This window comes from Eumetopias jubatus, unplaced genomic scaffold, assembly GCF_037043125.1.
Source record: "Eumetopias jubatus isolate StellerSeaLion01/CBP00866 unplaced genomic scaffold, mEumJub1_p1.0 scaffold_7, whole genome shotgun sequence".
Lineage (NCBI taxonomy): Eukaryota > Metazoa > Chordata > Mammalia > Carnivora > Otariidae > Eumetopias > Eumetopias jubatus.
In genome coordinates, this window is record NW_028274813.1 from 120302538 (window position 1) to 120328501 (window position 25964).

General features: G+C 47.1%; 1 protein-coding gene across 2 annotated transcripts in view; it reads right to left on the minus strand.

Annotated features, from left to right (window-relative positions):
• EFL1 (elongation factor like GTPase 1) overlaps positions 1-25964 on the minus strand; it is a 119382-nt gene that overhangs the window by 77168 nt on the left and 16250 nt on the right. For both annotated transcript variants that reach the window (XM_028089403.2, XM_028089404.2), the window contains exons 5-14: positions 23872-24005; positions 22578-22715; positions 20898-21112; positions 11842-11965; positions 10454-10530; positions 9626-9762; positions 8556-8678; positions 6513-6612; positions 773-924; positions 358-524 (exon numbers count right to left, since the gene is read on the minus strand). In XM_028089403.2, coding sequence (XP_027945204.1) covers positions 358-524; positions 773-924; positions 6513-6612; positions 8556-8678; positions 9626-9762; positions 10454-10530; positions 11842-11965; positions 20898-21112; positions 22578-22715; positions 23872-24005 — 1367 coding nt within the window. The remainder of the gene's footprint in view (positions 1-357; positions 525-772; positions 925-6512; positions 6613-8555; positions 8679-9625; positions 9763-10453; positions 10531-11841; positions 11966-20897; positions 21113-22577; positions 22716-23871; positions 24006-25964) is intronic.

The following is a 25964-nucleotide window of genomic DNA, read 5'->3' on the forward strand; positions in this document are numbered from 1 at the left end:
CTTTGGCCTGTGCCACCCAGTTTTTGGATCTCCGTGTTTCCTGAAGATCTGCCACTGCCCTGGCTCCAGCATGGCAGCTCTTCCTACCAGTTCTTTTCTCTGGCCCTCAAAAGCCTTGTAATTGGTTAGATAAGGCCTGAAAACTGAGTTCATATCCCGGTTTAGTTTTCCAAAACCCTACTAAGTGAGATAAATTTACCAAATGTCCCCAAAGCAACATAAGAGGAGATACATGGAATCATCTGAATGTGCCTATCTAGAGACAAAATAAATCTACCAATAAGGTAAATCTCAACCAATCTGAAAAGATGTAAGAACCTTGGAACGATATACTAATGTTTTACTTCCAATTCTTACCCGCCGCAAAAACTCAACAGGACTGTATTTGGGCCCCAGGACAAAAATTTTCTTTCCTCTTCGAGCCACACCACTGAACACGCGAGCAAATGCAATAAAAGACTCTTGGTTGTTTCCTTCCTGGGGCACAGATTTAAGGGTCATACTCTCCACCTGATGCTCATCACCTGCCAGAAACAAAAGGATAATGAGTGCCAACAACGCTCTCTCTAATCCAGGACGCGCCTAGAAATAAAGGGAACAGTGAATACGATCCATTTGGCCCAGTTTTAGGGAAGAAACACCAAGAACGACGGAATACTGATAAAAGCTACACTTAAAGGCAAGCTCAAGAGCTAGAGGAAGAGTGTCCTAAGTTAAGTAAATGCCCAATAAATCAGTACTGTGCGCCAAAACCCATTTAGGAAAGCTGTACCTTTGGGCTCTTCTCCCTTTGGGCTTGTGTCAAGGGCACTCCCGTCCTGGGGGGGTTCCGTGCGTGCCTGCCCCTGCGTTGCTGCGCGCTTCTCCGCATGCCTCTGTCTTGCACGCTCTCGCCTCTGAGCAATTTCTTCCTGAGTGAGAGGTCTACAGGAGGTCACAGATATGTTAACTTCTGGCAACACCAAGCATCTCTCAGTCGTTGGAGCAGGGAAACGTCAACGATTAACGTGGCTGGATAAGGAGGATGGGTCCCAGGTCCCTTCCAGGCGAAAGGTCTCTGCCAGCTCTCCCCCTAGCTGTGGCGGCAGAAGAGAAGGCCTCTCAGGCTTTCTCTAGAACGCTCTGTCCCCAGCTATTCGGAGCTTCTGGAGCGGCATGAGAGAGCCCATGTCCCCACACAGAGCCATCTACAAGAGCATGGAGCCTTTCTGGAATGCCCACATTCCTTCTGGGTGAGGCGACCAGAAGGGAAGGGAGGGAAACGAATGGCTGATACCAGGGCTCAGAGCACCCCCGTGGAGAAGCAAGCGTAAGACCCCAATAGGAAATGGAGGTTTTCTCCACAAGCACAAAAATATATCTGCATGAAGAACCGGGGTCCAAGAGGAAGGGTTCACGGTCAGGCTGAATGATGGCGACTCAGCGGGACTAAAAGGTCACATGGTGTTAGACCCCAGCACCACTACAGAAAAGGCAGAGTGTGGGTGTGTCTGTGTGTTTGCTGGGGGGTTAGTCTTGGTTGGAGTGGGGTAGGGGATTCAGCCGTTCTTCCTAAAGAGTTATCCTCAAGTCTAACAGGCCACAAAAAAGGCACAGCTTTAATAACAAAAGTCTTGACAAAACGGGAGCGCTAAGTTGAATAAAAATGGGCATTCTGTTTGGGAGTTTAAGTTTGGAAGGCAGAAACCACGCAGGTATATTAATTCCCAGGATGTGGCTCCTTTCCCACGTGTAGGCCTTCCTAAACCCACCAGCATGCACAACCCCAACACCAAGCAAGACCAACGGCTGCCCTGACGTCAGCAGCACTGGGGCATCGCAGCCCGGCAACTCTGGGACCGAGCATCAGGATACTCAGGCGAATTCTCTGGTCCTAATTCTATGCTCCAGCTCTGGAAGCTGAGCTCCTCGGTCTGGTCCTGTCGCCCTGTGCCTCCCTCCTGCTGTCCCTCACCTTTGGCACTATCATTTCTGCTTTTCTCCCTGATCTCTGACTTGACACCTGACAAGTAACCTCATCCCCACCGTGCCATGCGGGGCTGTGTCCCAGGACACAGGAACCTGAGAGACTGATCTTTGATAACAGCTTGGCCAGGTGCCGTGAGGCAACCCACACTGCTGGCGCTGGAGGTGCCCACTTCCCCTGCAAGAGACCAGCTCCCCTCTCCTGGAAGCTCCAAGCATTAGAGGCCCTTTCAAGTATGGGATGAAATCTGCTTCCTTGAAATTTCTTGCCACAGCTGCAGGCTGTGCTCTGGATCAACAGCCAACAAATCCACTTCTCCCTCTCCTTGGGATAGCCTGCGCTCGGGCCCTTCCCCTCACCCTGCTCTGCTCCAGGCCCAACACTCCAGCTGCCCCTTCAATCAACCCCGTGTATCTATAGACTTTAAACCCGCTTACCAGAATATCTGCAAAGTGCAAGTTAAACTATAAATGCAGGATGTAATATTATCATTAGAACAGGGAGGGAAAAAAAAATGAGACACTTGTTTGCACATGAAGAGAAAGTCTCTTTCAATGGGCTTATCACTAGGATCTTGACATGGTCTTAATCAATTTACATAATTATAGTACATACTTACTACAACAGTTAAATGAAATAGATGCTATCATCCCTATTTTACAATGAGAAAGCAGAGGCTTAGGAAATTTAACCTCACCTAAAGTCACTGGAAAATAAATGGAGGAGCCAAAACTCAAATCCAAATCTGACTCCAAACCTAATGCTCATTATCCCTAGGATGTCTCCCACTGAGAAGGAATTAAAGATGATAAAATCATCATCACATTAAGTAAATCATTTTAACTTTGGTTAAGAAAGATACATATTTATTCACATAAATTACATCCTCATTCCGCCTAAATTCATGACATGGTCTGGAACAAGTTAGCATTTATATTCATCAAGTTAGCATGAACCGTAACAAGGCTTGCTGCCCGTCCAGCACTCATCCACCCATCCAAGGGATGCCGCGCCTGTGCCTGGCACTGCTGTGGGCTGGGGGTGGTGGCACAGGGAAACGGAGCAGACAGCCAGACAGAAACCACAAGGATTTATATGAGGTACCCACTGCGTACCCTGCGTTTGTGGAGAATAAAGAGGACTGATCTACAAAAAAACAGAGCTCTACCAGCCAAGGCACCACTGTGGGTGATGAGTCCTTCAGGCTGTAGTTGAACTAACACTTCCTGCACCAGAGACGAAGGAGACCAGAGGTGAGTGTGTTGACTGGAAGGCTGGGGAAGTGAATGAGGAGGGGAAGGAGAAGAGGCAAGGACGCACATCCATCCAGCCTCTGGATTCCAGGCGGAGTGCTCACGCGCTGCTCGGTGTGGAACAGGCCGGAAGCCTGCCCACAGCCTGCCATCAGAGGCAGCAGGGATGGTGCGAAGCGACAGACCCAGAAAAGCGGCTTCTGTGTGAAGACCGCAACTTGTTCCTAGAAGGAGCTCGTTCTCAAGAAGGAAGCAAAAGCAACGCACGGACCCGGGGACGCAGTGGGAGAGACCTGCCTGAAAACTCAATAAAATGTTCCCTAACAGGCAGTTGGACCAAGTACATACTCCTAAGGATCTGTGATAAACTACAACTGAGAACAGCAAAAACAAAGGCCCCGAATCTAAAACGTGGGATGGCTGCTGGCCTAGATTTAGGGGTGGGCGCTGAAAAGCCACACCGGGTGGAACTTCCCAGAACACTTGGTGAGAAGCCGAGGAGCAGCAGCTGTTCCACACTGGCCGGTGTCTGCTCACCAGCCGTACAAAATGGTGAAAGAAACCACTTACTATGTTTTGGGGGTCAAACCCAACTCCACCAGGAAGAACTGGCCCTGGGGCACCACCCTGATACCCTGACATGAACCCAAATGAAGAAGTTTAAACAGATTTCTCAAGCTCACAAAGTGCTCTCTGATGCAGAGAAAAGGGACAGAGGGGGAGAATATGACAAAGCAGGAGAGGCAAGTAAAGAAGGCGGAGCTGGTGGAGGTGCTGTTCCCCCAGGGACATCTCTGCAATGCCTTTTGGAGGACGAGGAAGGGAGCAGAGAGAAAGGAGCGGTAAAAATGTTGTGCATCAGCTCTCAGTAACCTTAGAGGGCTGACACAACGGTGCAACAGGAAAACGAGCTCTGCCGAAGAGCAAACACGAGGGCAGGGGAGGTAAGGCGGAGCGGCGGCGTGCTGTCCCGAGGGCAGAGGCACTGGACTGCAAGGAAGAATTCCTAAGGTGGAACCTGGAGTGGCTCAGCAAATTCGGTCTGTGTGCAGAGTGCCAGGGCCAGGGGGACGGGTCAGTGCCAAAGACAGATGGAAAAGCTGCAATGGAAGATTCTAGAAGTGCGCACTGACCAAGTTATGAAAGGTGGTCAAAAGAAAACATTCCAGGTGAAGGGGACCAAGAACCAGGAGCGCAGCCAGGAGACACTACCGCTGTTTCTGTTAGTATCCGAAGGACCGTGCCGATTTTACTCAGCGAGGAGGCCTTGCCGTGTGTGTGGACATACAGCTGGCTGACACACTGTGCACTTTCAAGGCCAGTCTCTGCTCCTGACGACCGAACCCCAGACATCACCCCTCACCCAGGCCATACCGTCAAGCACGGACATGTCCCGTGTGTGCTAAATGAAGTCATGCCTGTTCATTGTAGACCACGTGGAAAGGGTCGCCTAGTCACTGGGTTTAAGGTAAACTGTCCTGAGAATGGCTTTCTTTCTCCTGATAAATACTCTTTGCTGGAAAAACCCCTACCTGAGAGGAAGGAGGTAGATGAGACTGAAGAAATGGGGCAGCCAGACTCAGTGGCCTTGTTGCCACTGCTACAATGACACACACGTGAGGCTGACGCGCGTCATCCTGGGACGGTGCTCAGTGTCAGAACTCTCAATGGGGCCGCGGAATAACCCTCACTGCTGGCCCTTTATATGCAGTGGCTGCATGAAGGACTGTAATCAGAGCTCCCGACTCACTACTGCTCTTATCTGACAGAGAGAGAGAAAGAGAGAGAGAGAGACAGAGAGCGCACAAGCAGGGGGAGTGGCAGAGGGAGAAGCAGGCTTCCCGAGCAGGGAGCCCGATGCGGGGCTGATCCCAGGACTCCGGGATCATAACCTGAGCCGAAGGCAGACGCTTAACGACTGAGCCACCCAGGCGCCCCTCCCTACTGCTTTTGTTTCAATATTCAACGACAGCGCTGTTTTCAAAGTTAAATGAAGAGTAAACTCAAATGTAAAAGCTGGAAAAATGAAAAGAGAAAAAGAAAGACAAGCCACACTGGATGAGCAAGGCCAGGTTCCACGCAGTGAACGGACAAGTCCCGGGTTTGAACATGGTGGCCTCCTTCCAGCTCCATGACCTGGAGCCCCTAACTTACCTTTTCCATCACAGGTAAAACTGAAACCCTGACTACTTCCCACTCGGGAAGTGCTGTCAGATCTCAACGGCCCATGGACACTGAGATACGAATACTGTCTGAGCTCCGCGGATGGCAGCCAGTGGTCAGTGTCACCACTGTTATTCTTTGTAAGACAGAAGAATAAGATTTAAGATGCCCCCGAGGTACCGGACATTCTTTTTTTTTAAAGATTTTATTTATTTATTTATTTGAGAGAGAGAATGACAGAGAGAGAGAAAGAGAGAGCATGAGAGGGGGGAGGGTCAGAGGGAGAAGCAGACTCCCCGCTGAGCAGAGAGCCCGATGTGGGACTCGATCCCGGGACTCCAGGATCATGACCTGAGCCGAAGGCAGTCGCTTAACCAACTGAGCCACCCAGGCGCCTGGTACCGGACATTCTTAAGAAGTACTATTTACATTATTTCTCTCGGGTTACTCAAAAAATCCTTACGAAGAACATCCAGAGTAGATGTGGGTCCTACAGAAGAGGAGCTTCGAGGCACCCACATCAAGTTTTCGCTCCAGACACCAAGATCCCAGTGTAGGATGGACGGCACACGGATTGGCAAAGCCAGAGCCCGGAGCAGGGGGACCAGCCAGGAGGCTGCAGCTGTAATTCCTGCAGGAACCGATCAGGATCTGAACGGGGAGGTAGTGGAGCCGAGGAGGGGAACACACATGGAAAACCCAAATGATGGAGAAGAGAGTCTCTGAGACACAGGAAACGTGAGAAATAACCCATCTCCCAGAGGCACCAGGCCCCACCCCGACCCACACCCATCAGCAGACACACTCACATGGTCCTAAGTCTCCACTGAGGTCGGCAAGGCAGGCTTGGAAAAGAACGTGCCGTATGCTCAATACAAATGAACTGTGGCTACTCCTATTACTCTTCTCCTTGAATTTACATCAACTCAAATCAATCGCCCTGGAGCTGATTTCAACAACTCTCTCCCCCAGAGGGGTCACAGGAAGACTGCGCCGTGCACACGGGGGTGCCCCATACCCATCCCGGTGTGAGGAGAAAAGCGTCTGCACACTCCCACCCACACCGCTTCCGCACTGCCACCAAACGCACACCATTTCCCTGGCCCGGCCCAACCTCCCCCTATCCTTACCTGGGCTTATTCTGGGGCAGGGCCTTGGCATCGACGGCGAACATTTTGGAAACAAAGATAATAACTGGAGCAGTGTCCTCGCTTCCACATTTCATGAAAGCTACACAAATAGGAAGGAAAAAGGTCACTCGCTTTTCCCATGACCAGAAAGGCAGACTTCTAAAACACAAGATGTTTAGAACACGGCGTCACCTCAATGCATAAGCGGCCTATAATCTTTTACAACAATAAAATTCTCTTTAGAAAAGTATAAAATCGCTAGAACACAGTAGAGCAAGAGCAAGCAGAACTGGCCGAAATGGGGAAAGAAAGGCAAAATGAGCAGGGCAGGGGGAGGGCTGGGTGCTGAAGCCGCCGACGGGGCTACCCCCCCCCATAAGCCCTCAGAGATCCTGCCCAATATCCACAGCAGAAGGGGTAAAACTGAGAAATGCTAAGTCAACAGTCAACAAGGCAGCTTATTAATAAAATACATACAAGTGACACAAGTTAGAAAACAGACAAGGATACCTCATCATGCCAGTAACAAAATACTTAGAAATAAAGACTCAATATTATAAAGATGTCAATTTTCCCTAAATCTATATATACTAACACAATTTCACATCAACATGTTGGCATTTTTCTTCATCTTCCTGGAGGTATATACAAAACCAGTGATGAGTGTTTTTGGGTTGTTTTTTTTTTTTTTCTTAAAAAATCACCCCCCCACCAAAATAATGTGCACATAAATGAAAGAATTCAACAGTAACATTGAAACAAGAGCAACACAGCAGGAAGTCAGAAGCAAGGGCACAGCAGATGTCTTGCCAGGGGCGTGGGTACAAGGGGTGAGGAGCAGCGTGGCCTGCCCGGACTCCCTGTCCTGGGACCACTCTGGCTGCACAAGGGAGCGAGCACCAAGGGAAACAGAGAGCAGAGGTGGGCACTGGGTGAAAAGCTGTACTGACACTCAGGTGAGAGACCATGGTGGCTTGGCCCCAGGACGCAGAAGTAGAAATGCTGGGAAGAAGCCGAATTCTGCACAGATTTCGAGGCGAGAACACGAGGATGTACAAATGGATTGGACGCAGGGGTGTGAGTGAACAGGAGCGCCACGGACGACTCCGAGCTTTCTGGAGTGAGCAAATGAAAGGACGCAGTCTCCTCTGACTGAGCTGGGAAGAACCAGGAGAAGCAGGTTGAGGGAGAAGGGAAGAAGCCTGGCGGGGGGGTATCTTAGGGCTCGCGTGCTTCTCAGAGACCCGAGCAGGGGGAGGGGCGGCGGGTACCCGAGGCTGGAGCTGAGCGGGGCAGACAGGCTCAGAGACACGGGTGTGGGAGTCATGAGCAGACTGCTGCCGCGGCAAGCCTTGAGGTGGGTGACATGGCCAGGGGAGGGAATGCAGGCCCTGCTCGGGTCCGCCCACAGTGACAAGGAGACGAGAGGGAGAGAGGGACGAGCAACAGACACGAGGAGTGCGCAGCCAGAAGAGGAGCCGGGGGGAGCGCAGGAAGGAGCGGCCGGCTGTGGCCAACGCTAGTGACACGTCTAGTCGATGATTTAACAAAGGACAGTCAACAGGGGCCCTGGGAACTGCAGACAAGTGGTTTTGGGGATGGAGGTTGCAAATTCAACAGAACGGGAGGAAAAGCGGAGACGGTAAGTACATGCAGATAGATGCAGTTCTTGGAGGCTTGCAGAGCCTGGAGTGGGCGGTTCCCCTCTTGTGGGGAGCAGTGGGCGGCCCAGCCCCGGAACCCCCTTCCACGGTCCCCAGGGACCCGGCCACGGTGCTGACACAGCAGCTCACGGACACATTCCTGGCTGTGCAGGGGCTGGGACACAAGGTCACTGGGGGCTTCTGAGACGAGATCAGGGCAGAAGGCAGGGGGCTCAGAGCCTCTGGTCTCCCACCCCAGTGGCGAACAAAACGGCTCTAGCAACACTAAAACTCTGGCGAAATGGCCTTTTGTAAACTGGCATTTGGCAAACTGGTCTAGAACAGCCTTGACTTAGGATGGTCCAAACTACGGCCCCTGCCGAGGTCCCCTTCACCTCACCTGCTTTCAGGGCCTGGGTTTCGGGCGGAAGAGAGTCAAACGTCTGCGATCCTGTGCACATCAGTCTCTCCACCCTCTCGGCTGTCATATCCAGGGGGCTGGGAAGCTTCTGACACACCATCGCTGACGTCTGCTGTTAAGGACTCACAACCTCGAACACGTGCCCTCCAGCAAGGCAACAGATTCCCAGCGCACACAAAATACCGAGGTGACAGTGTCGGTCTCTACAGAAAACACCCAGGCTGGGAAACACTATGCACCACATCTCACAATACAGACATGCTTTCAGGGAGTTCAGGGACTCGCTGGAGCCCAGGAAGGACCCCTACCACGGTGTTCCGGGACACTGATGGCCCAGGGCACAAGAGAGCACGGCACCGCTTAGTAGCTTGGCCTCCTGAGACCCTCAAGTGCTACCACTTTTTCCCACAGTTCTGGTCTATCTAAACTCCTATAAAACGACCATCAGCCACTAGCAAGGATACCAAGACGTCCCCTACCAGAGCCCGTGTCACCGCAGGGCTGAGATGCCACAGCGGGCCCACACCCAGGACACTGTGCCCACAGCCCTCCACGTGGGGACTGCGTGGGACACGCACGTCAATGAAAAGAAGACAGTTTAAATGCGCCTATAAAATTATCTAAATGTGAACCATCTCAGATCAAGTCCTCTGGGAATCACTAAGATGATAGGAAATATCAATCAGCTAAGAAAATATGGCACTGAAATGAAACCCTGATCCAACATAACCATCTAAATTATCGACTTACACGTAAATCTTAGTAAAATAAAATCTTTTGTTTTCACAGACTATTGAACAAAAATAAAAAGATGCCTCTTCTTTCTTGAAAGAACATGTATCTGAATTGGTATCAGTAAGAGCACAAATGAGTATCAGAATGTTCATTTGTAAAAGCAGTGAGTACAGTTTCAGAGTAGCATACTAACTAACCACAGAAAACTGACTTTGGGTGGAAATGTGTTCTCTCCAAAGGATTTCCTGATTGCCAGTAACATGCTGTTTCCTCCTGCTTTGTCTGAACTGTTATTGCATCAAGACAAAGGATACCCAGTACAGCATGGGAGATGGGCAGCCACTGGCTACAGATGGCATTGATCTGAACTTTAGGGTCTGAATGTCGTGCCTCCCGGGCTCCAATTTTCAATCCTAAGGAAGTCACTATTTTATCAATTTTTTCTCTGTCCCTGTAGTAAGCATACAAGGGGGGGGGAGGTCACACACAGACAGGAAGGGGCAGATGGGAGAAGGAGCTCCACATTTTTCGACACACTTCCTCCCAATGTACCTCCTCTACAAGAAAATGAACATGTTTGGGGGGGGGGCTCCCACCAGGGTCTGCACTCCCTCCCTTTCTGGGGCCCCCTCCTGCCGGGCTCCCAGGGGGCACCATCCCAGGCCCCTGAGGCGAGTTGCGGTGACCGGTGAAGCAGCCTGACCTATGAGTGCTCACAGTCATAACTCCAACTCTGGAAGAACTTTGAAAGTAAATTTACTGAAGCAAACTTTCTTTTCCACTTGTATCAGGCAAGGGTGTTCCCAAGTTCCCCATTAATGATACTGGATATCCAACACCCTTTCTACTGCAAGTACCGTTTTATTTAAGCTGGGTCTGTAAAAACAAAGATCCGGTGCTTCTGTCCATCCATCTGTCCCCTCCTGTGGGCACTCTAAAACCCTCAGTGCTGTCCTTCCTGCTACCCTTGACCGAGGTTACACACACTGCTTTCCACTGTTTCCAGGCCCTGCGATCAACTGGCCTGCAAAGGCTCTGCTCACTTCCTGGGTCTGTCTCCGCTTTCTGAAGCGTGACTCATCACACGGGAAGGTGAGGCAGATTATACCACCCAAAGACAAACAATTTTATGGCAGTCTTACTTTTTCAAAACAGCATCATACAAACTCCATATATTCTCCAGGATCAGCTGCACAAATAAAGGTTTCCTTCCTTTTGCCTGTAAAACAGAACATGTGCACTTAACTTTCTGAATATTTAACAGGTACCTTACATATTCACCCTTGACGTGTTTTGTGAACAGTATGTCTCATTTCTACCAGAAAATGTTTACTGAACAGTAAAGTCGTGGGAAATGGTTGTAACGAATTCGCTCAACAGCCAATAAGGTGCAGTTGGTAACAAACCACTGCTGTCTTCCTCTAGGAGCCAGGGTTGTGACAAATGAGACCAACTGCAGGGCATGTCGCTGCAACTGCCCCACGTCTGCCATCAAAGGAGTACACGACACCCAGGCTGAGCGCTAAGAAGTCACGCTGCGTGTGCAGGTCCCTTCCGCAGACTTCTTCTAAACAATGTTCTTAAACGTGAAAACCGTTCACCTTCAAGAAAGAGGATAGTAAAAAAACAGAAAAAAACTACCATTTCTCTGACCAAACCATACACAAAGTAACAGCACCTTGAGAAGGAAACCGTCGCACGCACGTGAGACGGGATACACACAGGCGCCCCCTTTCCAACCATCGCCTGGTTACAGGTGGAAGAATGGGGATACAGGCCACAGAGCTGGGAAGTGGTGGAGCCACGATGCACACACACACTCGGACTCTCAGCCCGGCTCTTTGCCACCTCACTACACTGGCTCCTTCTTAAGGAGCTTTTTGAAAGGCTTTTAATGGCAAGGGAAGATGCTCACGACATGATGTCAAGCAAAAAAACAGTTATGTTAGTATATAAACAGTATAAGCTCAACTGAGGGATGGATCCTAAAAGAATGAAAAAAATTAAAACCACAGCATCAGCTGTGTTGGCTTCTGTTCTTTTTTTTTCTTATGGCTTTATATTTACAAATATTTTCTAAAAGGAATCTATATGCTCCTCCATGAGAATAAATTTATAAAATCCTGAATTTTACATTAAAAAAAACAACAGGAGCAGGCCTGGTGACCAGCATTCAGTGAGAGAAGCCTGAGCTGAGCCTAGGAACACAGCGTGCTCGGAAAGAGCCATCTCTTTACAGTGAAAGGGTGTGACACAAAAGCAGGATGCAAAACATGTGTCTTCAAGTGCACAGGGTCTGAGATTTTTGCTCCTCTTAAAAAAAGTAGAAACAAACAAAAAGCAGTTCCTTGTTCCCTTATTTAAAGAACTCCATTTAAGCAATACTTGGAAGTAAGACACATGACCGTGAACCCTCACGAACTGACCCACTTTAACCAAAGCCAAATTACATCTATTAAACGTGCTACAGTACAAGTCTGAATGGGGCAGGAATGTGAGCGACACACAAAAGGGACATATGCCACATCACCTGATCCACCTTCATGATCTTCTTGGCCTTCATACTGATGTAATAATCTCCCCACAAGGTTTTCAAAAGAACTTCCTTTTTGATGCCAATTTTTTGACTGTAGATTTTGGCAAAGTGCTCAACTCTGAAAGAAAAGCAAGTGTTGGTGTTACGAGTAACAGCAGTAAGTATGAGTGTTTCTGTGTCAGGTACCGTTCAGAGTGCTCTGAATGCACTACTAGACACCCTCATTTCAACCATCCGAAGGGCTGGCACTCATTACCTCCCCATGATCCAGAAAAAGCTACACACACCAAGATATTACGTAGGTAATATGTGAGGCTGGGACCAAACCCAAGCAGTCCGGCTCCGGAGCCCGTGTTCTTGTCCAATGGCTCTACGTTCCTACAGATTAGAATCCATGCTATCGCTCCCTTCCTTAACTCTGCATGTGCAAAACGAGGCAAGGGGAACAAGGGCCAAGGAGATGCAGGCTCCAACTGCCCTACACAACTCGCCAGCAAGAAACTTCGTTTCGGCCTGTCAGGGCTATAGGGGCCTGGTGCTCACAAAGGAAAAAACGCCAGAGCCAGAGCCTGCCAGAAAAAGGTTTCTTAGCCTCCTGGATTCCACAGGAAACATACGCACACTTGGAGAGAAACCAGTTAGCACCAGTCTGCTCTACCACAAACCCCAGCCACAGGACAACAGTCACCTGACACATTGGCATGGGGCAGGTAGCATCTGTGCCGTCAGGACCTAGGACCCAGGAAAAACCTCCTTTCGCAGGGATGAGCACATTTCATGTAAGGCGTGAGTCCACCTCTCAAAGTACCAGCATCTGGGAAGATGCCTGCTATTTTGTCCACTGCACAGATGCCAAAGGTAACGTACTCTGGACAAGTTTTTACCTATCAGTCGGCAAGTGCGGTATGGCCCGAATCCAGGGTTAACTACGACCCCGTCCGATGAGCTGATATTCTCACAGCAACAAAGCCTGGTGGGAGCAAGAGGAAGCTAGAGCCCTGCAAGTTCATTGCTGTGGTCGGAAGCAGAGAAGTGAAGAGCAGGCTGCAACTCAGCACCAAAGCAGGCACCACAGAAAGTGCTGGAGGTAAGTATCCAGCATCCCCTCTCACTGAGGACGAAGGGAGAGAACACACCCAACCAGGAATCAAAGTCCAAATTCTGCAGTCACAGGCTACTGGCATTCCAGGGCCGGCCTCGAGAGGCCAGGACCTCAGAGCGACTCACTGTCATCAGCTGTATTTCCCATTTGATCCCACAATGATTTGTTCAGGTGGGTTTGTTTTTTTAATTTTCCAAAATTTTAGTTTCTATTGTAATTTTGTTTATATTTATTATACATACAAATTATGTATGCTTTCTACATACATTACATTATGATTAACTTATAACTGTCACAGTTTTGAAGGAGGGATCCCTTCTCTGCACAAATTCTCAGCTCAGTCCGTAGACCGACAGCTTCTGCCTTGGAGGGCTGACAGGAGCACGACCGCTCTCCCTCCCACTCCACAGGCTACTCCACAAGTCAGGTCAGTGGCCGGTTGTGCACAGTGCCCATGCCTCAAGGAAGAAACAGACTCTTGCTGCCTGCTCCAGGAACCAGTAAAGAGAGCCGGGCCTCCTCCCAGGCTTCTTGCGGTGAAGCATGCCCAGAGCAAGGCACAGAAGCTCCCTTCCAGATGCAAGTCAGCAGACCGCATCTCCCTGCGGCTTCTACTTCTAACCCCCTGGTTCTGCCAGGCACGGTGCCATCCTCCATGCAGACTTGCAGATCCATTCCAGGACCTATGGGAGGGGGACAACAGAGGGCAGGCACTGTGGCCGGAGGTCCCAGGCACATTCTCCAACCCAACCTTACCTGTGAGGCCTCACCTCCACCTGGATGCTTGTGAGGGCCCCAGTGAATACAGCAGACACTTTGAGTGACATATGGTTAAGTTGGGTCCATTCTTACATGGCTAAAACTGAGGGTAATGACCGAGTGATTAGCACATCAAACTTCCAATATTTTCATATTTTGTATTTTTTGAAATTGCATTTTTTTGCCTGATATAAGACCAATTTTTGTATATCCTTCACTGGCACTTAAATTCTGACTTTAATTATACTGTTCAGATGGTTTATGTTTTTATTTGACCTGTTAACAATCTGACTGATATAAAATCTTCCCCAAACCATACAGATTTCTACTTATACTTCTATTTTTGCCTCATGCACTTTGTTATGATCACTGATACAGAGTTAATCTCTGTCCATTATCCATTAACAAGGATTCTTATACCACAATATATTTCTAAAGAATCTGCATTGTGGGGCACCTGGGTGGCTCAGTTGGTTAAGCGACTGCCTTCGGCTCGGGTCATGATCCTGGAGTCCCGGGATCGAGTCCCGCATCGGGCTCCCTGCTCAGCGGGGAGTCTGCTTCTCCCTCTGACCTTCCGCCCTCTCATGTGCTCTCTCTCATTCTCGCTCTCAAATAAATAAAATCTTTTAAAAAAAATAAATAAATAAAAAATAAAAAATAAAAAATCTGCATTGTTCATCAATACTGACAAACTGACTTTCTTTTTGCTCACATTTGACTGACATATTGAGCCAAAGCTTTGGTACTTACCCTCCAGCTATTATGCTTTCTGTTTATCTTCTCAGGTAGCAAACCTTTGGATTTTTTTTCTTTTTTAATGGAATTTTGTATCGTAACTGTTCTGGAAATGTGGATTTCTAGAATGATTTCTGCTCATGCTTCCAAGACTTTTTTTAAATGTTGATTTGTGGTACCCAGACTTTTGTATTTTCTTGGTCTTATACAACACTGTGTCAGATACATGTCCTGTTTTTAATGATAAGTGGTAAACTTAGAGGTTTCTACACTCAAACCTCTATCAGAATCGTAAGTGATAGGCACAGAAATCTTCCAAAATCTTGGTTTTTACCCTTTCCATTCTTTTTCATCCCAGAGTTCCCATAAAACTTGCCTAACATCAACCCTTCCCCCCCGCTATTGCTTCATGCTTTTTGTCTGTCATTAGTTAGTTGTAATTTTAAAACTATGACAATTTCTCCGTTCTTGGATTCTGTTTTAATTCACTTCCTCCACAGAGTACCTTCAAACGGGATTCTCAGAAAGACCTGCAGACCTACTGACCCATCCATCCTGGCCTATCTTCCTGAAGGACAATGTGGCCAAGGGGGAGGTTATGGGGTATCCTTGTGTGTCCAAGCCGCCCAGCGGGCCGCCGTTAACAGCAGGAGCCGAAAACACTGGTGTACAAAGACAAACGGACCTGCTCTAGGGAGGACTCCTGTCCCTGTTTTATAGGGTTGGGAACTCAGCTGCACTTATCTACAACCGGAGCTGGACTCTGACCTATCCGAGTCAGCAGATTCTCCTGGATTGACATCTGCAACAGGACAGACTGAGGCCGTATACCCCGGTTCAGCCTCATGTCACACTCCTTCAACCTGTCCCCCGGTGAGAGTTTCAACCATCCTCCAAATTCTGAAATGTGCTCCTTTCCCACCTTTTGGGACACAGGAGTTGCCCCCTTTCCCTAGTCACGACCCATCAGAGGGAGGCCGGCAGAAATACACCTCTGGCGCTTTCATTCCCACCAGCTCCCATAAATGAACGTGTCCACTTGTCGACAACAGGCACTGTTTGGCAGGATCCTAAATGCGACCCTGCTTAACCCAGGGCATTCACTCACTGACAGCATATCAAAGTGTCCAGGGTTGTGAGGATCCCGAAACCATCTGTGCAAGCCTCTCCCCATCCCTTCTCCTTCCACAATAAACTGACACCAATTTCTGAGATTCAGACTAAAAATCGCCCGGAACGTTCAATGATTTCTAGAAATCATTCCCGGCAAAGGATAAGCCCCCCCACCCTGTGGCTCACGAGCAAAATGCTGACAGGTTAGGAAACTAACAGGCCTGACCGAGTTATATGACAGAATGAATCACTGTACTTTGTAGCTCAAAGAAATTCTCAGAAATCATCTAAGCCCAACATTCTTAGTGTTCGGGTGAGGACACTGAGGCCCAAAATGGTGCCCATGGCCTCATAAGCCGTGCGGAAAAAGGGCACATTCTCTGCCGGTTGGTAGTTTCTATTTTTGTTATATGTCCACTCTCTGAATTTCAGTAGGACCTTCACGGGCACCCAGTGGACGACAGTCTCTATAACTGATGACAAACCAACAAGGAGAAACCACGCTATTATAATTTATTATCCTGTCAAGGCAAAATCTGTCCGGTCCAAAGGGAGTGAAGGTCAAGCTCCTTTAAAAAAAGGAGGGCCGAACAGCTAAGACTGCTTGGGCCCCGCAGGCCATGCACGCTGCTCAATTTCTGATCCCGTCTTCTCTCCTGTTTGCAAACTGACAAATGTTTCTTGAACAGGCTCTGTTTGCCCCTGGCGCATTATGTCTGGTTCTGCTACCCCTGCTCTATATGCAAGACTCAGCCCACGGCCACGGCCAAGTGAATGCCGCCGTAGTCCCACAGCTGTTCGTCCGAGCTCCAGACATTTTTCACTAAGTAATAATTCTTTAATTGTATTTGGGTTTTCTGATTTTACAAGTCAGCAATGGTTGTGGTTCAGAAACATAAATCAAATGCCCATCACATTCTAAACCCGGACGTCACAGTCCATGGCCCACATGTACATATCCAGAAGGCGCCACCAGAAGAAACAAGGGTCCCTGGATCCCAGAGTAGAAGCCCCACAGTCAGAAAGCATAAACTTCAGTGTCAAGTGGACCTTAAACGCAGTATCAGCTCCTCTGCTTCATGGCTGAGTGATGTTAAACAGCTGCTGAATGTCTCTGAGCCTTGGATAATTCATAAGAGTATCTATTTAAAAGGACTGTCTTAAGAACTCAATGAAATAATTTAAGCAAAGCAACCAGCTTAACATTTAGCATGGGTACACCCGAATAAAGTTAGTTTCTTTCCATACTATCTTCTGCTAGTGCAGACAGTAAAAGTTAATAGAAATGTATTTGCTCACATATGCACAAATAACCTCCAGAGTATACAAGAAACGGCCAGGATGCACTAGTTTCCTGTAGGGAAATGAATTGAAAACCCAAGAGACAGGGTGGGAGACTTTTCATGGTCTCCCATGGATACATTTTTGTACCTTTTGAATTTTAAATTTATTCAAAGAATAAAGTTCTAAACAAATCATTTTACATAAAATCTACAAAGAGATGCAAGACTGGTTCAACATTCAAAAAGCAATCAATGTAATCCACTATACTAACAAGTTAATGAAGAAAAAACCTATGATTATATTAACCGATGCAGAAAACGCATTTGACAAAATTTGACACCCCTTCATAAAAATGACTCTGAGAAAAAAAGGAATACAGGGGAACTTCCTCAAATTGATAAAGAACATTGAAAAATAACCTACAGCTAACCTTATACTTAATGGTGAAAGACTCAGTACTTTCCCTCTAAGATCAGAACAAGGCCAGGATGTCCACTCTCCCTGCTCTTTAACAGTCCTGGAAGCTCCTGGCAGAGCAATAAGTCAAGAAGAGGAAAAAAAGTGGCAAAGTAAAGGAGGGAATACAGTAGCCCCTGTCAGCAGGTGGCATGACTGACTTGTAGAAAATGCCAAGGAATCCACAAAGAACTCTAGTAAGTGAATTCAGCAAGGTCACAGTATACAAGATCGACATACAAAAACCAATTAACTGTATTTCCAAAAGGTAGGAATGAATATGTGAGCACCAAGATTAAAAATATAATACCATTTCTAATTGATCAGAAACAATGAAAAATTAGGTGCAAGTCCAATATAATATGTACAGGGCTTTATGTTGAAAACTACAAAATGTTAATGAAAGAAATCAAAGAAGATCTTTAAAAAATTGAGAAACACAGTGTTCATGGATTAGAAGGTACAATGTAGCAAAGATGTCAATTCTCAAATTGATACAGAAGTTTCCCCAATGCTTTTTCAATAAAAACCCTAGCAACATTTTTTTTGCAGATATAGACAAAGATTATTATAAAATGTACATAGAGGGGTGCCTGGGTGGCTCAGTTGGTTGAGCGTCTGCCTTCGGCTCAGGTCATGATCCCAGGGTCCTGGGACCGAGCCCCGCGTCAGGCTCCTTCCTCAGCAGGAAGCCTGCTTCTCCCTCTCCCTCTGCTGCTCCCCCTGCTTGTGTTCTATCTTTGTCAAATAAATAAATAAAATCTTAAAAATAAAATAAAATAAAATGTACATAGAGACGGACAGACCCTTGAACAGCTTAAATAATCTCCAAAAAGAGGAATGTGGGCTGAAACAATCTACCCACTCTCAAGACTTGTTAGATACTTATAGTAATCAAGACTGTGTGGTACTGGTGGAAAGACAGCCACACAGATCGAGGAAATAGAATAGAACACTCAGAAATAGATCCACACAGGTATCCAACTGATGTCCCAACGGATTTTGACAAAGGTACACAAGCAATCCAGTGGGGGAGGTATAATGGTGCTGGAGTAACCGGACATCTGTAGCCCAAAAAAGAACCTTGACCCAAGTCTCTCATTGTATACAGAAAATTAACTCAGAATGGATCACAGACTTAAATGTAGAAAGTAAAACTATTAAACTTTTAGAAAAAACTATGAGAGAAAATCACCAGGAGAGAAAATACTAGCCATACGGGATTCTTAGATTTGACTTTAAAGGCATAATTTATAGGGGCGCCTGGGTGGTGCAGTCGGTTAAGCGCCTGACTCTCGGTTTCAGCTCAGGTGATCTCATGGGTAGTGAGATGGAGCCCCGCACTGGGAATCTGTGCTCCGCCCGAAGTCTGCTTGAGTTTCTCTCTCTCTCCCTCTGCTCCTCCCCCCAAAGGCTCTCTCTCTGAAGTAAAAATAAATAAAGCCACCCAAATTCTGCTCTATGAAAGACATTGTTAAAAGGATGAAACATCAAACTATAGACTAAAAGAAACTATTTATAAAACACATATGAGACAAAGGACTAGAACCCAGAAGGTAAAAAGAACTCCCAAAATTCAACAGTAAAAAAAACCAAACAATACAATTAGAAAATGGGCAAAGGACTACACAGCAAAGGAGATCATCAACAAAATGAAAAGGCAATTTATGGGATGGGAGAAAATATTTCCAAAACCTATATCTGAAAAGGGATTAATAACTAAAATATATAAAGGGCTCATACAACTCAACAGCAAAAAAAAAAAACAAAAAAAACAAAGAATGCAATTAAAAATGGGCAGAGGAACTGAAGAGACATTTGTCCAAAGAAGATGTACACATGGCCCATAGACGCATGAGATGCTCAACATCACTCAGCATCAGGGAAATGCCAATCCAGCCATAACCAGATATCACCCTACATTTGTCAGAACGGCCACTATCAAAAAGACAAGGACTAACAAGTGTTGGCGAGGATGTGGCCACAGACAACCCTCGTGCCCCGCTGTGGGGATGGAATTGGTGCAGCCAGGATGGAAAAGGGTATGGAGGCTCCCTGAAAAATGAAGAATAGAACTACCATAGGATTGGGTAATTCCACTTCTGGGTATTTATCCGGGGGGAAAAAAAAAAGAACTTGAAAAGATATATGTAACCCCCGGTTCACTGCAACATCATTTACAATAGCTAAGACATGGAAGCAACCTAAGTGTCCATCAAGAGATGAATGGATAAAGATGTGTACCATATATAATATAGCCTATCACATATATACATATATCATATGCATATCATATAATCATATATATAATCTGTGGAATCAAAAAACAAAAAAACAAAACCAACACAAGAGCCTCACAGATACAGGGAACAGTGGTTGCCAGAAGCAGAGGTGGGGGACGAAATGGGTGAAGGGAGTCAAAAGGTACACACTGACTTACAAAATAAGTTAACTCAGAGGATGTCATGTACAGCACATCAGAGAACAGTTAAATACAGTACAGTATATTTGAAAGCTGCTCAGAGGGTAAATCTTCGAAGTCCTTATTACAGGAAACAAACTTGTTCTGTACCAGCATATGGAAAACTACACTTAGCATGGTGGTCATTTCACAGTCTATACAAATGCAGAATTATTCTGTTCTACACTTGAAACTAATACAATGTTCCATGCTATTCCTACCTCAGTGAAAAATGAAAGAGAAAAGGAAAGAAAATGAGGCAAGGACACGAAGAGACGTCTCACCCGAGGACACACAGGGCAAATGGGCACAGGAAACGATGTTCCACAGTGCTAGCGGTCAGGAAAATGCAATTAAGACCACAACAGCGTAACAATACACACCTGTCGGAATGGCTAAAAGAAAGCGACACCACTACATAGCAGTGATGATGTGGAGAGACTAGATCACCCCCACATTGCGGGTGGGGATGTATAATGGCGCCTCTTCTGGAAAACCAACACACTAAACCTACGACTGCCAAATGACCCAGGAGGCACACTCCCACGCACTCATCCTGGAGAAATGAGAACTTATGTTCACAGAAAAACCTGTACGTGGATGTTTGTGGTAGCGTCATTCACAACAGCCCCAAACTGGGAAAACCCCGGATGTTGTTCAAGGTCGAACAGCACCCACCCCAGGGAATACTGCTCAGCCACAGAAAGGAACCAACAGCTGATACATGCAACAACTGAGTTACTTCTCTAGAGAATTCCACTGCCTGAAAACAAGCCAATCCAGAAAAGGTTACATAATGTGTGATTCTGTTTTTATAACATTGTCAAGATGACAAATTATGCAAACGGAGGACACCTGTGACTCCAGGGGTTAAGGGGGAGCAGGGTGGCTATATTAGGGAAGGATCTTCGCTGGGATGGACAGTATCAATGTCAACATTCTGGCCGTGATATTGTGCTCCAGCTTTGCAAGTTGTTACCGCTGGGGGGTACTGGGCAAACGGTACAAGAGAACTCTATTCTTTCTTACAACTCTGTATCAATCAATCATTATCTCAACAATAAAAAGTTTCATTAAAGAAATCATTTGTATACACAGTCCATGCGAAGAGATCGAAGGAGATCCGAACAGACTTACCCAAAGCCCCACCCATCTATTGCACTCGTAAACACCACATTGCCCTGATCCGGAGAGAAGTAGAGGTGAGAATCATCCGTGTCCTCCAAGCCAGTGCTCCAGTCATACACTTGCTCTCCTGGGTCAGTATTTGGATTCACTTGGGATTCAGTCTCTCTCTCTGCTCTTTCTTCTAGGACTTTGGAAGTAAAAAGAGTTCCTGTGAGTGCATTAATCTAGGAGAGAGGGTAAAATGGCAGAGCGTCACTAGATGTTTAGTACACTGTGGTGGGAGATGCGCTGTCTAGAATCATCAGTCAGTTTGGGCTCCATGGATGGAGGTGATATTTACAACAATAATTAACAGACATGTTATCAACCCATTCCTTCCAAACCCAGCAAGACTAAATTGTATGGCTTCTGTGAGGTCGTTTTGTGACCCGAGGGAGTGGCATCCAAACACGGGGCCTGGCGTCACTAGGAACTCATGACTCCACGATCCTAGTTCAGAGCCTGAGCCCGCTCCCTTGCCAGTTCTCACACCTGGACTTGTCACCACTCTCCTCGGGCCCTTTTCCTGCCTCAGCTATTTCCCTCCCAAGTGACCTTATTTCCTACCGCAGAGAGAAGATGGAACCTATTATTCAGAAACCCTGCAAGCTCCCGGGATTCCAACCGATCAGCCCGGATCTGTTTGCAAACACCGCTGGTCCCTCTCCTTCTGCCTCCCTGGTGCCCTTCTTTGTCTGGCTCTATAGGGAACTAGATCCATCGATCAATCCACGCTTTCTCGCTGCTCTACTTTGATCCCTTCCTCCCTTCGGCAAATAACTATTCTCAACTGGTCTCATCAGTGGTAACCCCCGTCCTGAAGAAAGTCCAGACCTCCACACGTGACACACGATGTTCCCCGTAATGGAAGCCCTATGTTCCCTCCTACTCCCTCCTCCTGCTTCCCATGACCCCATTCTTCAGCGACAGCAAGTCACACGCACCTCTTTGAATGAAACATCCTACTATGCTTTTTCCTGCACTTACTTTGTATATCTTTTTCCTTCTCTCCTAAATGCCCCGGCCATAACTCCCGACCTTTTTCCATCTCGAGGCTTCTGTCCCATGACTCTTCCTAACTCTCCTCTCTCTGACCCGGTCTGGGTGAGGCAGCCCTCATTCACGTTCTCCAACCACACCCGCGCCTTCTCGCTGCTCTCAAGGGTCCCTTTAAAGGTCTCCCCACCACACTTCGACATCTTTGAAGACAGGGACTCTGACCTATCGGGACATTCACACTCCCCAGCACACAGTGGACATCCGAGAATTCATTTATTCAACATATAGTTATGTAAATGTCTGCTGGGCAAATACATAAATGGTTGGGCAAAATGTCATCTAAAGGCAGGTCATAAAAAAAAAAAACCAAGAGCCTCCTAATATTGCTGCACTTTAGAACAAAGCTCTAAGCTTGTTGCAAGAGCGCTTCAAAACCTACTACCCAAGCTTTGTAGTCAAGGATGCTTCCGGTGGACGGAGGGGACTCCTGAGGGGATGCCAGCCCCACTGTCCCTGCTGTAGTATGTGATGACTCCAACACACGGCAATCCTACGTCCTAAAGATGCGAATTTCTGTGGCAACTTAACAGCTTCCTTACAACTCTTCTTGGAGCCCCGATTTTTAAAACACTGAAGTAAAGAATGAGATACCTGCTCTAAAATATTCTTGAGGTGAGAATAGGCTTCCTGCGGGGTGAATTTCAGTTCCACTATCAAGCGATCTATCTTATTGATCACCAAAACTGGACGGATGTTTTCAAGCCAGGCTTGTCGCAGAACGGCTTGTGTCTGAAAACAGGGAAATGTAAAACTCACAATTTGAAATAAAGCACATGAGAAAATCCCAATTCGTAATCCGCTCATTTCCATACTCTTGTATCACAACAGCTGCTCCCCCAAACACTCATGAAGTCTACATCACAGAAGGAAAGAACAACAGACAAGAAACTGCCCTTGCCTTTATGGAACTGACTATTTAAGAAGGATAAATAAAATTGTGCAGCGTCTACTGAATAATGAGAAAAAAAACAAATGCTCATGTTGCCAAAACACAGGCCAGAAAACCAGAGCATCCCCAGGAAGGCCCCACGTGCAACTTGCTGCCCCACCCCCACAGTTAACCTCTATTCTGCTCTTCTGGAGTCAGGTGTACTAAGGACGCTTATCTTGTCAGGACAGAGACTAAGGCTGTGCTTCCTGGGCTGGGGGACCGATGCCCTCAGGGGAAACCAGAAGGGAGGTGACAGGACAGTTACGGCACAACCTCTTGGAATTATCAAATTTTGTCCATTTGAGTAATTTAAAGCTTTTCTCATTCTTTTTAAAAAATATTACAACAAACAAGGGTATGTTAAGAAGTGGGATACAAAGGTGACATTTTTTGAGATAAAACATAAGGCCTCTAAACAAGTCCTTATAAGAACCGAGCTTGGAGAGCCACTCCAAGGTCCACGCCCAGCACATCACCCTGGTGAACTTTTCCACCTTTGGAGCAAAGGAGAAACACTAGCCTGAGGGCACAGAGGATAGAGAGAGAGAAGGGGTGGGGGGCAGGAGTGGGTGTGTAGGTGGACAGAGGCATGAGCGTAGCCTGAGAAGCCAACAGAAAAGAATTTCCCATAGGGATGAACTGGCTCAGTATCGTGCCATCAACCACTTCCCCAAATTCAGCATCTCCCCAACTCTGGCCGAGTCCCACTCTGAGAGGGCATCACAGATGCTTCCAGGTTCTTAAAGGTAAAGTCATCCTCGCCAAGATCCCTTCTGGGCGTGGGTGACTTAATGCCATCACAGACTGGAACATTATGGAATGAAATGTAAAACCAACTTTCTGACTGTCGGGGAACCATCTAAAATGGCACAGAGCCATCAGCGGCCAGTCCCTCCTGTTTTCCCCGCCTTCTTTATTTGACCTGTTACGTATTTCCACATTACGACCTATTACCTGTGGACAGACTCCTTCCACGGCATCAACCACGATGATGCACCCATCACAAATGCGGACAGCTGTGGAGACTTCCGAGGAGAAGTCCACATGTCCTGGAGAGTCTATCAGATTAATCAGGTACTCCTCGTTATCTAAAATGGAATTTGAAAACACACATTTTCAGTTGTGCAGGTACACGACATTCTCCCGGAGGCGTTCTAGAATAAGAAAGGTGCTAAGAAATGACTGAATAAAGCTAAAGAAGCCAAAAAGCTCAATCAACAGCTGTCGTTCCAACTTAGGAATTCCCACTGATGGAACTATTGATTCCAAGGAACATCTATAGAAAACATTGAGGATTTTATTATTCCCAAAGTTACCACTTCCTAAGAGCTTACTGTGAGCCAGGCACTGTGCTAAACACTTTTCATGTGCTAATCACACATGTCTTCCTGAATCCATACAGTAACCCTACAAGATAAATGTTACTATTTCACTCTACAGATTCCAAGTGGAGACTAATACCAGGGCATAAAAGCTGTTCACAGGGGGCCAAAACGGGAAATGCCAATTTAAAAAGACACAAAGCACTTGGCCACTACTGTCCTACAAGCTCTCAGAGAGCGGGGTGTGAACCTGAGATTTAGATTCAATTTTCCAAAAATTTAAGGAGGAGTTACTATGTGCCAAGCAATGTGCTCTGTGCTCACACACAGATTGCACCTCCTTCCAGCCTCTTGACAAACAGGAGTATTGAGCTTTTAATAGGATGATAACTCATGCAGAGTTGTCCCAAGCACTGAAAGCCCCACATCCCATCAAACCCCAAAGTCAGTCCCACATCCCATTAACTCCTAGGTCAGTCCCAGACAAGCCAGAACAATGAGCCACCCTAGGTTACAAAGACTTCACGCTGGAAACATAATGAAAGAAACCATGCAGAAGAATAGTAATTCATTAGATGTCTACGCTCATTCCCCATTTGCTAAACCTGATACGGTTCTTTTTTTTTTTAAGATTTTTTATTTATTTGAGAGAGAGAGCAAGCAGAGCAAACAAGAACATGAGTAGGGGGAGAGGGGCAAAGGCAGAGTGAGAAGCAGGCTTCCCGCCGAGCAGGGAGCCCAATGCGGGGCTCGATCCCAGGACCCTGGGATCATGACCTGAATTGGAGGCAGGCGCTTAACTGACTGAGCCACCCGGGCGTCGCCACAGTTCTCTTTTAAAGGCAAAGCAACCACCGAACACGCTCAGACTCCCCCACATACTTTACTTCTGCTCTTCCTCCTAACTCAGTGTTTTTCTACTTTCGTGTGCTGCAGAGCTACTCCAGGGCCCGAGGGCTGGATATTACACACGTTGCAGGCCATTTAGAGGATTTGCCCAGTGCCCTGAACCAGCTGACGACTTGCCTCACTCCCTAGCTGACAGTGATACTGAGCAAGCACCACATATTTGTGGACTCCGCCTGGCACCACGCTAAGCATTTTGCAGACACTGGGTCGTGTTTACTAGCAACCACCCTTTACAGTTGTTAGTACCATTAGCACAATTTCACAGAGCAGAAAAACTAGGGCACAGAAAAGTTAAATATCTTCCTTGAGTACATCTAACCAGAACCTGACTCCAAGGTAAACTGCCTAAGATCAAACAATTCAAAACGGTAGAGTAGAAGTTCAAACCCAATCTAACTCCAAAGACATACCTTTGACCACACCACTCAAGATGGCATCAAGTTCATCCCATGTGCTGAGAGTCCACTGGGGGTGAATTTCTAAACACTAGGTTAAGGATTCAAAAGTGCACCAGGGCTCAGTGGGAGAGAGTGCCACCAATGAGTGATGGGCTGCTTCTTACACACCACCAACCTGTCCCAGGTCTTCTCGTGCAAGTTGAGTTACAAGGAATCCTGGCTCTGCTGCACCCACCGGGGAAGGCTCCAACCAGACAGAGGACTGTGGACATCTCCAAAGAAAACCAAAGACGTCAAAGACCCAGGGCCCTGGGACGGTGGCCCCTGGGCCTCAGTGGAGCTTTTTATTGTCAGGGCTCACAGCACCCTTTGGGATAAGCCCAAGCTCTCTACCAAATAAGGCAAAGGAAAATGAGCA